The sequence below is a fragment of the Myxine glutinosa genome, chromosome 9 (assembly GCF_964187855.1).
Source record: "Myxine glutinosa chromosome 9, kmMyxGlut1.1, whole genome shotgun sequence".
Taxonomy (NCBI): domain Eukaryota; kingdom Metazoa; phylum Chordata; class Myxini; order Myxiniformes; family Myxinidae; genus Myxine; species Myxine glutinosa.
The window spans coordinates 111,198,185-111,215,255 of NC_136269.1; the positions used below are offsets into that span (position 1 = coordinate 111,198,185).

At 41.9% G+C, this 17,071-nt stretch overlaps 1 protein-coding gene and 1 long non-coding RNA gene across 15 annotated transcripts in view; one reads left to right on the plus strand and one right to left on the minus strand.

Annotated features, from left to right (window-relative positions):
* Positions 1 to 17,071, minus strand: part of LOC137435086 (uncharacterized) — a 254,059-nt gene that overhangs the window by 188,044 nt on the left and 48,944 nt on the right. For 12 of the 14 annotated variants that reach the window (XM_068128534.2, XM_068128527.2, XM_068128529.2 and 9 more), the window contains 5 exons: positions 8,987 to 9,067; positions 1,184 to 1,318; positions 763 to 807; positions 478 to 594; positions 50 to 118 (listed from right to left, as the gene is read on the minus strand). The exons of 1 other annotated variant lie outside the window; for it this stretch is intronic. In XM_068128534.2, the coding sequence (XP_067984635.2) occupies positions 50 to 118; positions 478 to 594; positions 763 to 807; positions 1,184 to 1,318; positions 8,987 to 9,064 (444 nt within the window). In that variant the 5' untranslated portion in view covers positions 9,065 to 9,067. The remainder of the gene's footprint in view (positions 1 to 49; positions 119 to 477; positions 595 to 762; positions 808 to 1,183; positions 1,319 to 8,986; positions 9,068 to 17,071) is intronic. One more of the 14 variants, XM_078784661.1, reaches the window with a different exon arrangement.
* Positions 1 to 17,071, plus strand: part of LOC144893657 (uncharacterized) — a 28,159-nt gene that overhangs the window by 1,964 nt on the left and 9,124 nt on the right. The gene's annotated exons all lie outside the window — the stretch shown is intronic.

Below are 17,071 nucleotides of genomic sequence, written 5' to 3' on the forward strand. Positions count from 1 at the left end.
ACAGCCAATCATATTGGTTGATTTTGCTTTATTAGCTATTTGTACTTACCTTCTCACCTGGGTGACCTGGCCGCAAGGTCACAGACTCACCTTTAGGCCCTTTAGGCCCCTGTTTTCCCTGGTGATTAAATACAGGAATATGAGATTCAACCTTGATCCACATATCAACAAGTCGTTAAACAGATGGCACGTGATGGATCGAGAAATTCAATCCATGTATCACAAGTCCTCATGTCCTATCAAGACATCACTAATAAGACATGACTTGTGGACAGAAATAGGACAATTGCACAATTTTTCATGAGCAAAAGGGATGGACAATAATTCTATCTCTTGAGAATGGATTTTTTTGCATTGCGCTGTGCATCTACCTGGGAACAAAATGGAATCCTGTAAATAAACATATAGAACCAATAGTTTCAAAAGTTTGTACTTCTTCACAAGTTATACCTGTGCAATTGAAGGCCTAACCCTCACCTTGGGCCCAACCAGACCTGGTGGTCCAGCTGCCTCTGATGCTCCTGGTTCTCCAGGAGCACCTTTGCAACCATCTAGGCCAGGGGATCCTTGTTGGCCTGGAAGTCCTGGATGGCCCTGGGTGACATGCATCAATATGAGGTAACGTATCTGATGGCTTTTTGTGAAATACAAAACAGACGCGTGAGTGCACAAAAATGAATAAAAAGGTGTGAAATTAAAGAAAAAGGTGTTTTTTCAATGAGTTGGAGAACGAGCATATCAAAGGTAAAGGTGGTCCATTACCGGTATACCATCAACCCCATGGAACCCAGGTGCTCCAGGTAGGCCCTGTAAGAGAGTTCAAATTACACATGCGCAAGGCCATGCTAAACCAGCTCTGTTCCTAGCAAAAGAAGCTACAGTACTTATCTAAATGGTGAGAGCTGCTAATCTCAAACTACATTATCCCATTCCATGCTAATTATTTCTACCTTGTTATTACTTTGGTGATTGACAGCTGAGCTCGTTCATCAATCACAGTGTGTCACACCTCTATTTGACAGGCATATGGGGTAGATGTGCCAAAGCCATACCGAATGGGTCACAAAAGAAAATGGTTGAAATCCCAAAACCATTCTCCCTCATCCTCTATGTCTATAATAATACAAATAAAAGGTTAACATCAATAATGGCCATGATCAAATAGTCCAGCCACATGACATACCTTGTCTCCCTTCTCTCCAGGAACACCTGGCTGCGCTGGATCACCCTTGTAGCCCTTTAGTCCAGTAACTCCAGTGGAACCAGGCTGGCCGGTGTTTCCCTCAGGCCCTTGAATTCCAGGAGTGCCAGGTAGGCCCTATAGGAGACATGTGACCTTGAAGATCTGTATCTTGGGGAAGATTAAGTGATAGTTTGGAAATAAAAGTTTCTTATCTCTCTGCTTTGCAAAGCATGGTGACATTTTGCTTCTAAGTGATTGATTGATTGATTGAACAACAGCAGGTTCAGTACCTGATTACCTTGGTGACCATCTTATTACCCAATAGAAAAAAAAAATGATGGCTTAATTATAGGACAATAAAATTTTAGGCTTACACATTTATATTTGTTGGACAGTCAGGTTAACAAATAAAATTGACCAAAGCTATCGGTTGGCTAGTTTTTATTCAATGAATGAGTCTGCTTTGACCTTCCAGAGTTACTCAGATGTCAAGCTGTGATTTCACTTTCTCTAGATTCTGCTTTCACTCCACTAAACATTATCAAGGGGGGTTTTGTGATCATTTGGCCTTTCCAGAAACTCCTCTTGACCTCTCAAACTCTTCAGTTGCCCCTGATAAGACAGCTGCAAGATGGCATTCCAGACGGTCTTTTCGGCATCACAACCAAACCTCAAGGTAGAGGTTCTCGACCTGCTCACCGTAGAGGGCTGCTCATGTGGCCTTCTACATGTTTTGGGAAATACATCAACAGGACACCAGATATAACAACAGCAATACCACATTACAATATAATTTGTGCCACATTACTTGGAAGATGTTGAAAAGACGGAAGAAAAAAATGATTAGGCATCACCCCTTTTTAATTAATTAAAGCACAACGTCACATAGGCTGCACATGATTGAGTTTTCATGTGACCCATGGACAAGAGGGTCTACAATGACCACTAATTTATTTATGGTTAATATCATTGGGTTTTTACCAGTCACAGTGCTGTGCAAATCTTAGGGCTGTTTCATAAAGGTATGCAACATTGTCACAATGTCACATGCCCAGTGTGCCAAGGTATGCAAAATTGTCATTGCCCAGTGTGCCAAGGTATGCAACACATGCCCAGTGTGCCAAGGTATGCAACATTGTCATAAAGGTATGCAACATTGTCACATGCCCAGTGTGCCAAGAGATGCTCCACTGAAAGTGTTGCATGAGCATCTGTGAAAACCCTGCCTAAGTGGGGCCATGCCATGGACAGCCGAGCTGTGATTTACCACATTAATTTTAATAAAAGTACATAAAAAGCAAATAAATAATCCATATAATAATACCGTAAGAACTCGACTTTGTTATCCCTTTTACGCCGCACCCAGTGACCCGATGCCCACGGCACTAATGCATTTTCCATCTACGAACCGCGCTCTTTGTTTATCACGTACAGCCATACTCGAAAAATCTGAATTCGCCGACTTTGGGACCCAAAAGCATCCGATTATCGGCCGATACGATGCCATGTTACGACGCCATCGTATTGGCGTCTGCTGGGCGAAGGCAATGCGAGCCGTCCGCTGATTGGACAGTCGAGTGGTGTGAACATGGCTGGTGTGAACCAAATGGTCTTTTTATTCCCTTGAACATTTTAAATTAGGATATATAAGGAAACGTCTTTATCGTCATTTTAATAAAGTTAAATGGAGTGACGTTGCGATACTCGGGGTGCGTTGCATAAATCCTCATAACTCAGAGAGGTGTAGCAGGTGGCGAGACGTAAGGAAACTTTTTTATTCCCTTGAACATTTGAAATTAGGATATATAAGGAAACGTCTTTATCGTCATTTTAATAAAGTTAAATGGAGTGACGTTGCGATACTCGGGGTGCGTTGCATAAATCCTCGTAACTCAGAGAGGTGTAGCAGGTGGCGAGACATAAGGAAGCTTAAAGATAACGAGCTGAAAACAGACGAACGATATCCCTTCCGTGGATGTTCCATGGGTTTCACGTCTTTATCGTCATTTTAATAAAGTTAAATGGAGTGACGTTGCGATCGGTGAGTTGTATACGAAGAGATAAAAGGATGGCATTGACTTCGAGACGGTACGTGATAGTTGGCTGCGGCTGGCTGATGCCACGTTTTTTTCTAAGTGCCATGGATGCTGATGGACATACTAAAGGTATCGGCTGATCTCTCATCGTAATATTACCCGATGGAAATGAACTGTTTCTTTGTTTGTCATTTCCTGTGCAATAATGTCAAATTGATGTCAGACATCCTTTTCTATGGACAGCTGCTCTCCTTTTCGATGGCATCGTCTATTGATATGCATGTTCTTCTTTCATATAATTTTACACATTCACAATCAGTATTTCAACTCTTGCAGACATTGGAAAGGAAGTTGACTCACAGGCCAACTCTCTGGCTCAATCACAGGCCAACTCTCTGGCTCAATCACAGGCCGACGCACAGGCGATGTAATTGTGAGTAGCATTTTTGCACAAGTGAAAATTGATCTTTCTTCCTAACTCTTACTCGGACAAGCAAATCCCCTATGCCATCCATAATGGTACACTCTATCCATACACCACATCCTCCCTTCCGTGGATGTTCCACGGGTTTCGGCTAGTAATAAATAAATGCACATATCTATCTCTACAAAAGGCCCTTCCTGGTGGACCCATGCAATATGCACACAGTGGACAACTCCTACACTCTGATGCCACAAGCCTGGTGTATAACAGAGAAAGGAGCTCGGAGGGAAGAATCGAAGGAACACAACAGTATTAAATTAATTTTATTAAATGGGAAAGCAAAGAATGAGAATTAGGGTCGGTCAAGTGATGAAGGAATGGTGGGATTTGTTTTAGCTTGCTGGTGGGACATATCAACAAGTCGTTAAATACCTCAGGCCCGAATTTGGTGAGTCGCTAAGCAACGGCAATAGCCCCTCTTTCCCGGAACTTCCTTCTGAATCCCATGCCCAAAGCTGTGTTACTGTACAAATTGAACTTCCCGGTATGCGCGAGTATCGTGCCATTATGGAGTCACATGACAGGTCTTATATTTGGCCGAGCAAACCAAATCACTTGACCTGTTCTTATCTACACGCCAATCTCTAGATCAATCAGATTCTTTTTTAGCTGGGGGGCATGCATGCCTACCCCTACACAAACAATTTGGAACATAATGGGTCCGCTCAAAATGCAATTACCCTACTCCATCAGATGCTTTCTTCGCCTCCATATGCCACCATCATGATATTAGCAGGATGCGTCAGGACACCAAATCAGTTTAACACGTATATTCAATAGAAAGTGTTGGCTTAGCGGTTAGGGTGCCAGCTTGGGATCCTTGGATCCTGGGTTCGAATCCCGGTCGATCGCTAAATTAACACCAGGGGGGTTGACTCAGCCTGCCATCTTTCCGAGGTCGGCAAATTGAGTACCAGCTTGCTGGGATGAATGATCCCGGTGTGTACCCCAGTTTAGAATAGGTACACTGTATCCCTGTGCATCGTAAGAGGCGACAAAGGGTTGGTGCCAGGAAGGACATCTGGCCATAAAAACATTGCCTCAAAGAGGGAACCATGATTGTCATAGGGCCCGCAAGGCTAACTCCCGCTCTTGCGGGGAAAATGGCCTTAAAAACGATCATTCATTCATTCTATTCAATAGAAAGGTACATATTTACAAGCAATCATTCATTCAATAGAAAGGTACATATTTACAAGCAATCATCCATTCAATAGAAAGGTACATATTTACAAGCGAGCAAACAATTCCCCCATTAGCCTTACCATACATTCGCGCCCTCAGAAAATTTGGATATTTACAATCAACTTATCAATCTATATAGGGCCCGCATTCCTGGGAGAACTGGAGACAGTTGGGGCGAAGAGTGGACCCCCCTAACCTGATGTGACGACTCTGGGGAGCCTGGTGCATCCCTCTGGAGGTTACATGAGTGAGCGCCCACGGCTCCTGAAGGGCATGATGTGTCACCCACACCCACGGTAACTGGTGCCCTTGCGCTCTGTTCTTTATTTGTCAATGCTCTTGGTTGGCACTAGATGCCAGCGGCCGTGAGCTCCGCATGGATTACCACTCAAGGCACTGAGCTGTATAAAAACTTTTTTTTTAAGGCTGCGACTATTTTGACAGGGGAAACCGAGATTACGCCTCCCTTGTCGTCAGCAGCCCGCTGATTTCCATCTCCGCAAGGCGCAAGATGTCAGACTGTTACGGTAGTCTCGCGTCCATCAGGCAACCTAACATGAGCATACTCCGGATTTGCCTCTAGGATTTCCATGCGATCCACCAACGGCTCATATTTACTTTGTCTGACCGCTCGTCTCAGTAAAGCCGGACTGGGCTCCGTCAGCCAAGAGGGTAGCGCTTGCCCACGAGCACAAGCGCTCGTGCAGCTCCATGTTCACTTCCCTTGTTCACACCTGCGGATACCGCACAGCACGACTCAGCACAACAACAGTGCAGCACGATGTCCCTCTCTCCAGAGTGCACCTCCACCAAGAGCACCGCAAACCACAAGCGAGCACCAACGCAGGGAGATGGGGATGATGGCAGAGGCAAATAAGATTCACCCACAGAGACGATGGGCCACCAACAATGGAGACCAAGGTGCAGAGTCCATGGAGACACACACAGTGCATGGCGAGAGACATCAGGAACGTGATTATGTGCCCTTTTATCCCTGCCTCCAAAGCATGTAACTCCATCCATCTTCCTCTCATGATCCGCATATTGCTCTGTTCACATTGGCGGCTCTAGGGGCGCATGCTGTTTCTGGCCAGGCGCTCTTGGCCACAGCGTAATACGTCTCTTGGACTTCTTTACCTCGATTGCTTCTGGGCTCCAGGGGTGTGTATCGTTCCTGATCCACAATTCTATCCCACGGTGTTATGGTGGCAATTCAGCCGGTTTGATCCGGTTCAGAGAGAGAGAGAAAGAGAAAGAGAAAGAGAAATAGAAAGAGAAAGAGAAAGAGAAAGATAGAAAGAAAGAAAGATAGAAAGATAGATGCTAGATGGACTTAGAAAAGAAATAGTATGGCACAGAAGACCATATATCTCATACATGCACAACGCATAGCTTTGCACATGTAATACAATACACTAAACTAAACTGATACTTAAGGAATAACTATCATTATACTAAAGTTTCATTATTTAACCCCTAGGAACCATAACCGCTACAATATAATTTAGCTATTCTCCAACAACAACTGTGCCCCTCCATCGCCTGCACACTTCCTCTTTTACAGTTGCACATGGATGGAATCATTAGCACCACTTCACATGGCACATCTCCCTCCACACAAGTAGTTCCATTGGCTCCATGCTGGGTGAGGCGTGGAGGGGGAGGAGGGAGTGGGGTAAGGATTCAAGCTGAAGTAGACCTTTTTTTTTTGCATACAGTCAAAACTCGTGGAAGAGCGAAAGCACTGAACAGATCAGGACGCAACAGAACAAAAGGAACAGCAAATAGAGGGCGGAGGGGGGGGGGGGGGGAGTTGGGGAGGGCACCAACAGCGGAGCCAAAAGACAAAAACAGAGGGAGATGGAGACAAGCAATAGGTGTGGGGAGGAATGGGGGGGGGGGGGGGGGGAGTGAGTGAGGAAAAGATGCATGAGGTGCACAGAATGGATAAGGAAGGAAACTCTTAGGAAGAAAACACTGGAAATTTGGAAGGAGGAGGGACATTCACTTGTAGCGATCCATCGGGGCGTTTCCATCACATTATTTCACTCGGGCCTTGCCACCCATATGGTTGGGAGTTTGTAGTACGGGCAGGTGCCCGTTCGGCGAGCTGAGAAAGTTCTCCAAGACTTTTGTTGTACAGAAGCACGGCCATTTTTCTCTGGTACTTTTCCAAGTATTTTCAGCTTTTTTCAGAAGCTTGTTGAGCCATTCCAAGTAACAATTCCTACCCCAGACATCGCCATTGGAGAGATTGTGAACTTCTAGCGATTATCTGCCAGAGGCTGAGGCAGTGGTTGCTCATCGACCATTGCTGGTTGACGATGCTCGGAGGTTGACTTCAGGGTTATTTTTGCATTCTTTTGTTGGTCTAGTATTGCTGAATAAAATCCAAATCAGCGAATACCTGGCACCAGGACTACCTAATTATTGTCAACCCACCACCCCAGGACCCTATATAAAAAACGAGTTGTAGAACCTCAACACAGGAGGCCATTAGGCTCATCCAAGCCAGCACTCATGTTTGCTAACCTCTGGTTGTTTGTCTGTGCTCTATTCTTGCTAAACACTGAACATCAAGCAAGGAAGCAACACATACCATTTGTGGTTATGACTTGGCCAGGGTTTGAACAATTGAGTTCGAACAATCGACCTCCCAGACTGAGGGTGGACTCTCTAGCCATGACGCCACTGAGATAACATTGCATGGTGTGGTTAGTTAAATAATAACAGCTTTGCTTTGCGGTGTAATGTGGCACCAAAAACCTGATACTTATTAGACAAGATGATTGTGATATTTTAAAAAATAACACATGGGGGCAATGTGCTACCATACTGTTTTAAGATTTTCAAGATGAATCGCCATGCTGTTGCGGTGCCACTTGTAATACAATAATCTTTTGTGGGAGGAGGTGGGGATTAGGGGCAGAGAGCGGAGGGGTTTTTGACAGAAAATTTCCCCAGGTTATTTGCATCTTGAAAGTAATATGCAGTACAAGACTGGTTCATACATCTCTCTGCATTTAAAAAATGAACGTCCAGGTCAAATATTGTTTTTAAAAAAGTATGTAGATTAATTTTTGAGGGAATTTGTATATGAATTGTGTTGGTAATAGACATTACTTTGGCACACCGATCTTCCCTAACGAGTATGGTACTCTCACCTCAAGTTGTCAATGTGAAAATGATCCTAACACTATGGCCTCTACCACTTCAGGCAGCACTCTCTGGGTTTTTCTGTCTGAAAAAAAATAAAATATATATATATATATATATATATATATATATCAATCAAGGCTCATGAAGGAGCAATATGGTAGAGTGTGGAATGGTCCAAAAAAACTGAACTAAACAGTAAGGAGGCCCTGAATTGAAATTTTGAAAAAGGCCAGAAGAGGGCAATCTCGGGGTGATGAGGGCACAATTGGATGGGTTGAGGATGTCTTGTGCGGGTGTAATTTGATTGGTTAGGAAGATCATATTCCCACTCTCCGAGAATGTGAAAATTGAAGAAGCACAAACTAAATTATATCACCGGTGATATAAAAATTTCCTTCTTGCTGTTAGATTTTGGAAAGTCTACACATAGCATGAGGGATGCCATCAAAACAATTTGGAATCTGCCTAACGACAACCGAACAAAGATTTTTCGGGTAATATTTGAGTCAAAGCCGTTAAATCGAACCAGTGTGTACTATATGGTGCTTGGTCGACCTTCGAGGATAGCTCATCAATAACTGGGTGCTAGAGCCACAACATTGTATACAAATAAAATATCGTTGGGTGTGGACCATAATGACCTCATAGGCAGGTTGAGTGGAAGTGAAAGATCCAATGTGTTTAGCATGTGTTCCATAAACGGTTGCTCTTTGCCTTTCCCAATGTGGAAAATCCAAGTCACATTTCACAACTCTCACTCATTGGTTGGTTTTGTACCAAGTCCTACTGAATTTAGTGGTATATAATTTTTTAAAAATGGAAGTTTTAACATCAATAGAAATAGCTATCAAGGCCTTTAGAAATACAGGCCTAGAATCTTTGTCTCAATAGGTTCCTTCATGACTATAAACAAGCTGTAGTTGAGTAGTTTTGGCTTACCTGAGGGCCTTTTCCTGAAAAACATGGACTGCTGTTGAAGTGCACTTCACTCCCACATGGTGTTCCAGTGAATTTCATGGCCTGAAGTCAGAAACATTGACAAAATGGTTGAGGGTGGAGTAAATAAGGAAATTCAGAACAAAGAAACCACACACACACACACACACACACACACACACACACACACACACACACACACACACACACACACACACACACACACACACACACACACACACACACACACACACACACACACACACACACACACACACACACACACGTTGAAAGCTTTGTTTTCACCAACCATAGGGCTATTTTAGTGCACTTTATTGTTACTTTTGAAAACGAAATAAAATAAAAGACAAGAGTTCAACAACAAGTTCAACAAGAGTCAACAAGTCGGGATTGAGGAGGACTAAGAAGAAGGCCGATTTGGCTGAAAGCTTGTTGGGAAAAAAAAATCGTCCTCGAGCTACTCTACCTATTTGATTTCTTCCAATTTCATCTATAAATATATATATAATTATATATGTACAGTCGTGGCCAAAAATATTGGCACCCTTGCACATTTTTCAAATAACTGACAATTTTCTCTAAAAATACGTTTAAATTGACAAAAATATTTGGTCTCCATAATGCTTTATTTCACTGTTAATATAACAGAACCTTTGTTTTTGATTCAGAACATAAATATCCTTTTAAATCAGAAAATAAAAACAAATGGCATTGACAAAATTATTGACACCCGAGACTTAATATTTGGTAGCACACACATTGGACAAAATAACTGCAGTCAAGCGCTTCCTATAGCCATGAATGAGCTTCCTATACCTCTCTCCTGGCAGTTTGGCCCACTCTTCTTGTGCAAACTGCTCCAGTTCTCCCAGATTTAAAGGGTGCCTTCTCCCAACTGCTGTATTCAGATTTCCCCACAGGTGTTCAATGGGATTTAGATCTGGACTCATTGCTGGCCACTTCAGAACAGTCCAGCATTTTGGTCTTTAACCATTCCTGGTTGCTTTTTGAAGTGTGTTTGGGCCACGCACACATTCAAGACCTAGCTTTCTGACACTGGGTTCAACATTGCACTCCAAAATGCCTTCGTAATCTCCTGATTTCATGATGCCATGCAGACATTCAAGGCACCCAGTGCCAGAGGCAGCACAGCAACTCCAAAACATCACAAAACCACCTCCATGTTTGACTGTAGGGAAGGTGTTCTTTTCTGTAAAGGCTTCACTTTGTTTTCTGTGAACATAGAGATGATGTGCTTCACAAAAAGCTCTAATTTAGTCTCATCTGTCCACTGGACATTCTCCCAGAAGGACTTTCACTTGTTCAGGTGTGTTTTGGAAAACTCCAGTTGGGCTTTCTTATGTCTCTCTCTCAGCAGTGGGGTCCTCCTGGGTCTCCTATCATAAAACCCCCTTTCATTTAGTCGGCGACGGATGGTGAGTTGAAACTGTTGTACCTTGTGTCTGAAGGTCAGCTTGAATCTGTTTTGCAGTTGATCGAGGTGCTTTCTCCACCATTCGAACAATCCTTCGCTGCAATCTTCGATCAAGTTTTCTCTTGCGGCCACGTCCAGGGACGTTGGCTTCAGTGCAATGGGCTTTAAACTTCCTGATAACATTGTGTACGGTGGACACAGGAACATCAATGGCTCTGGAGATGGACTTGTAGCCTGGAGATTGTCCATGCTTGGCTACAATCTTGTGTCTGACCTCCTCAGACAATTCTCTGGTTTTCTTTCTTTTATCCATGCTCATTGTGGTACACACAGTGACACAAAACAGCAGAACGACTCCTTTTCTCAATTCAAACTGGTTATAATATAACCACCTTAGAGGCCATTTTTCCCCGCAAAGCGGGGGTTGGCCTTTTTCGGGAACCATGGTTGTTGTTGTTTTTTGGTCCCCTTTTTTGAAGCAATGTTTTACGGCCAGATGCCCTTCCTGACGCCAACCCTTTTTGCCGCCTTTAACGACAAACAGGGAATTAACAGTGAGCTGGTACTCAATTAGCCGACCTCGGAAGGATGACAGGCTGAGTCAACCCCCCTGGCGTTAATTCAGCGATCGACCGGGATTCGAACCCAGGATCCTAGGATCCTAAGCCGGCACCCTAGCCGCTAGCCCAACACCAGGGTTCAACTCATACCAAACTGGTTGAATGAGTATTTTATATTGCAGGCACCTGCAACTCACCACAGGTGAGTTCGATTCCAAAGTAAAGGAGAATCACCTGCTTGAAATGTAATTATTTCTAACAACCTCTAAAAGGTGCCAATAATATTGTCTGGGCCATTTTAGGATTTGTGTGTGGAATAAGCTAAGATTTGGTAATTTTTTCAGGTGTTTTTGTTTTGTTCCACTGCAAACCAAAGAAATGCATATGTGGATACCAAAATATTTTTTAATTTCAACAATTTTCTGGAATTAATGGTGCATTATTTGAAAAAATGTGCAAGGGTGCCAATATTTTTGGCCACGACTGTATATCTGTGCAGTGTCTGTGTTGTCACTGAACTACTCCCTCAAACCTTTGTGAAATCGTACCAAACTTCTGGTATGCACCTATCTCTCCCGTGTGTATGTCCTAAGGGTATTCATTTTTTGAAAACTTTTGAAAACAAAATGTTTAAAAAAAACAAAAAAACAAAAAACATTTATCACCTTAAATATTCAACTTCAATTGTTTAGGAAATGTAATATCACGTATATTACAAATGCATTTGTGCAATATAATTGTTTGTATTTTGATTGATGTAAACCATGACAAAACAGCAACTCAGGTACAGTCATCTATCTATATATTTACATATCTGGGCAGTGTCTGTGTTGCCACTCCACTATTCCCTGAAACTTTTGTTTCCGTGGTGCTCAAGTGTTTTTAATAACGTCGTGGTGAGGTGTTTTGAATTACATGGTGGTGAGGTGTTTTGAATTATGAGGTGGTGACGTGTTTTGTATTACGTGCCTGTGAGGTGTTTTTAATTACGTGGTGTTGAGGTGTTTTTAATTATGTGGTGGTGAGGTGTTTTGAATTATGAGGTGGTGAGGTGTTTTGAATTATGAGGTGGTGAGGTGTTTTGAATTACGTGGTGGTGAGGTTTTGAATTATGAGGTGGTGAGGTGTTTTGAATTACGTGGTGGTGAGGTGTGTTAAATTACGTGGTGGTGAGATGTTTTTAACTATGTAGTGGTGCGGTGTTTTAAATTACGTGGTGGTGAGGTGTTTTGAATTACGTGGTGGTGAGGTTTTTTGAATTATGTGGCAGTGAGGTGGAGTACTTAATATACTTTAAATATATCCATGCCATTTTGTGCGCTTTCCGCTTGGTGAGTTGGAGGCGATGAATGGCCAGCAAGCCTTACCAGTCATTTGGGGATGCAATGCTGAGTGCTTGCCGATTCCCAAAACTTTTACTTTCGTTCCCTCCTTGTTTGTATAAGAGTCTGAGTAAAGACGTCTCAAATTAGGAAATCGTTTTTACCTCACATTCATTTTACTTGGGTTACAATTACTTTTAATGAATTCATTATTTGTTAAATTTAACTTTTCTTGTCCTAGTTCGTTTCTTTGTTTTGTGGGTTCGGAATAACCCTGTGTATTCCCGATCAGATAAGATTTCAAACTTTCCCGTGCATGCGAAAAGATAATCCCGCCAAGTTTGAAATATGCCTCGGAGTTAAAGCTCGTTTCGGTCATTCGTCCTCTTGGGGTGTTAACCCCAGGGACACGACAATATTTAATGGTAAGATATTTAACGGTAAGATATTTATTGTAAGAGATTTAATGGTAATATAATTAATGTAAGAGATTTAATGGAAAGATATTTAATGTAAGCGATTTAACGGTAAGATATTTAATGTAAGAGATTTAATGGTAAGATATTTAATGGTAAGATAATTAATGGTAAGATATTTATTGTAAGAGATTTAATGGTAATATAATTCATGTAAGAGATTTAATGGTAAGATATTTAATGGTAAGACATTTAATGGTAAGACATTTAATGGTAAGAGATGTTAAGGTAAGAGATTTAATGGTAAGATATTTAATGTAAGAGATTTAACGGTAAGATATTTAATGTAAGAGATTTAATGATAAGATATTTAATGGTAAGAGATTTAATGTCAGAGATTTAATGGTAAGATATTTAATGGTAAGAGATTTAATTGTAAGAGATGTTACGCTAAGAGATGTTACGGGAAGAGATTTAATGGTAAGAGATTTAATGGTAAGAGATTTAATGGTAAGATATTTCATGGTAAGATATTTAACGGTAAGAGATTTAATCGTAGGACATTTAATGGTAAGAGATTTAATGGTAAGAGATTTAATGGTAAGAGATTTAATGGTAAGAAATTTAACGGTAAGAGATTTGATGGTAAGAGGTTTAATGGTAAGAGATGTTACAGTAAGAGATTTAATGGTAAGAGATTTAATGGTAAGACATTTAATGGTAAGACATTTAATGGCAAGACATTTAATGGTACGAGATTTAATGGTAAGAGATTTAATGGTAAGAGATTTAATGGTAAGTGATTTAATGGTAAGAGATTTAATGGTAAGATATTTAATGGTAAGAGATTTAATGGTAAGAGATTTAATGGTAAGAGATTTAATGGTAAGAAATTTAATGGTAAGACATTTAATGGTAAGACATTTAATGGTACGAGATTTAATGTAAGAGATTTAATTGTAAGAGATTTAATGGTAAGATATTTCATGGTAAGAGACATTCATGTTGATGTCGAGTCTCCCTGGTCAATGACGGCATTGCCTTTCTATGGCTGATACGCACGGGTAAGTGTGTTGTATGGGGCAGGGGGGAGGGGGGAGGGAGGGGAAGGGGTCGCCACTCCTCTCCGTCCCTCTGCTGGCCGTTGGGGAATTCACCCTCTTCCGCCCGTGCTGTTGGAGTCAAATGGACTCTCATCCACCAGATGCTCAGAGCCATCTGACATTTAAACCGCATGGCTGCGGACCGTTACCCTGGTAAGGGGGGCTGACAGGTACTACACCTTGCCCACAGGTGACCTGGGGTTATGCAGGGCAGGGGCGTCCATCTCCCTGAGGTATCAGAAGACACCCGCATACCCAATAATAATGTCACAAAAATAACATTCATAAAATGAGAATATTTATCCATTGCAAGAATTACTCTATATGTAAAGCATCCCTGAAGGTTATTCCTCCTAATAATGACTTATTCAACGTAATGATGACCATAATAAATTAATAATGGCATTATTCAACGTAATGATGACCATAATAAATTAATAATGTTATAATTATCTTCTTCTGGATAAGTATTACGCTTATTCTGTTTGTCTTACGATTTTCTCTTAAACTACTTTCCCACTTTTCCATTAACTTTTCTTTCCCAACAGGAACCATAAAACCATTTATTAGAAAGGTCTTTGTCTGCCGTATTCCAGTTGTATATTGTATTTTCCATTATGAATAACTTGATATGTTTTTTTTTATCATTTAGATACATATGTCCACTATCTTTACTGAAGAATCGCGAGATGATGGAATTTCATGAGATTGCGAGTTAAACGTTGCTCCATCGTTATTTCCTTTAAAAACATTGTTCTTAATGAACGAAAACGTTGTTAAGAATGGGAAGAAATGGAGAGGTGAGGACAGAGAGTTGGGGGTGGAGAGGCTGAGAATTGGGAGGGGGGAGGTGGGGTGAGGGTTGAGGACTTGGTGTTGGGAGGGAGGTTGAGAATTTGGGGTTTGGAGGAGAATTGAGGACTTGATGAATTAAGGGGGGGATGTGAGGACAGAGAGTTGGGGGTGGAGAGGCTGAGAATTGGGAGGAGGGGAGAGGAGAGGGTTGAGGCTTTGGGTGAGGGTTGAGGACTTGGGGTTAGGAGGAGAATTGAGGACTTTATGAATTAAGGAGGGGTGTGAGGACAGAGAGTTATGGTGTGGGGGTGTGGAGGTGGGATAGAGTTGTGAGTGGTGGTTTAGGAAGGGGGTTTGAAGACTCAGAATGAGGAGGGGATTGAAGTCTTGGGGTTGGAGTAGGGTTAAGGACATGGTTGGGGTAGGGGGAGGGAGTTGAGGTCTTGAAGTCACATTTTACATTACGTGGAATTTCCACAGGTCCCTGCTAGTATTCTATTATTTAGCTAATTTTACACCAAGCCCAAGAGTACTGTAAATTTGACATGCATCTGGTTCTAGGGCGACTCATGTCACAATCTCAGGTACAGACAAACAATTGTTAATTTGCTGCTGAGCAAGATAAGCCACAAGAAGAATGAAAGACAACCTAGAAATCGTGACGTTATCACAGTATTTCCAATATTACCACGTCAGAGTAGAGAGACATGAAGTGATGAAGACTCCGGCTGGTAAATTTTCCCACGCCAGGGAGAAGCACATCTGTTTCACCCTTTCAGCTGGGCCCTCTTATAAATCCTCCAAACTTAACACAAACAACTCTCCCTCCAATCTTTCCCTTTTCCCTTTACTTTATTATATCTGCATATACATACTTTATGTACCACCATCCTCAATAATGTTGATTTTACAAGTTTTACAACACTTAGTGTATGGAAGTTCACAAAATAAACCTTAGAGTATGGAAGTGAATTTACTGGAGTAGGACAGAGCTTTATAAATACAGTGGAGTAAATAATTATCTGAAATATATTTCTATACAAGATTTACTTTGATTCCCAAGCATTGTCTTATATTTATTGTGTTCTCTTCCCTTCGGTCCCCAAGTTGCATGTTTAAATACTGGCCAATCTTATACAGGAAAACTCTTCCCTTCCCTCGCTGTGCTTATCAAACATACATGCCAGAAATTGCTTCTGGTTTGGAAGGTTCACCCCAACTGCCAGAAAGGCCACATACGCAATGTTTGGTCTATTGCTTTGCTACCTCCCTGCAAGTCGTGTCCTGACGAGAGGGAACCTGTTTCAAATATGGAGTCAGAACTATGCCTCCAAATATTCCAAAAAGAGGGCACTCGGTGGAGCGCACACCTCCGCCAGGCTGACCAGTTCACGTTTTGTATGCCACTGATAGGCCTGATCTGGATTCGGACCTCACCCAAATTCTAATCGGCTTGTTCTTGTCGCCTAACCAACTCGTCCACTAAGTTTTGTCATAAGTCGTCCACAAGTTTTTGAAATATCATGTTATATATCATTTTTGGCCACTTATCTCAATGGTGACGAATCACTTTAATTATTATTTTTTTAAACTCTCTGATTCGTATCTGGATTCGAATTTTCACCAAAATCGAATCAATTCATCCTTGATACACACTCAACATGTCCACCAACGTTCGTCTGAATCCGTCCATAACTTTTCGAGATATCCTGTTCACAAACAGACAGACGGGGGTGAAAACATAACGTCCGCCCACCTTCGATGGCAGAGGTAGTGAACTGTCCCTCATCATGGAAAAGATGGCATTAAGTAATCCTACAGATGACATATCCTATATATCCACAAGTGGATGTTGCACAAATAGTCGGGTCAGGTCACTTTACAAGGTTACCCCTGACCCTGTGTTTCACCATATTCCTTTATGTCCATTACAACAACAACAACAACAACAACAACAACTACAACAACAGGCATTTCAAGGCCATTTTCCCTGCTAGAGCGGGGGTTAGCCTTGCGGTCCCCATGACAATCTTCTCCATCTTGCCCTATTTTCTGCATCTCCCCTTGTTAACCCCCTTGCCCGCATTTCTTCTTCCACCATCTTTAGCCAAGTCTTTCTCGGTCTTCCCCGTCCTCGACATCCTTCTACATTCATTTCCATCACTCTTCTCAACCAGTCACTTTCATCCTTCCTCAACACATGACCAAACCATCTCAACCTGTTCCTCTTCATAGCATCAATCACAGGCTCTATTCCCTTATGTCCATTAAACATGTGGTTTTTGCCTTCGTCTTTCATTCTATATTTCCTACTTAAAAGATATAAATGGTGGATTACATCAGCAAGCAGAGCTCCAAAGTTGGTAATAAAAAACCATGTTCATGGCCATCGTATGAAAATATGGCAAATGTACTGAAAACTCAAGAAAAAGATGA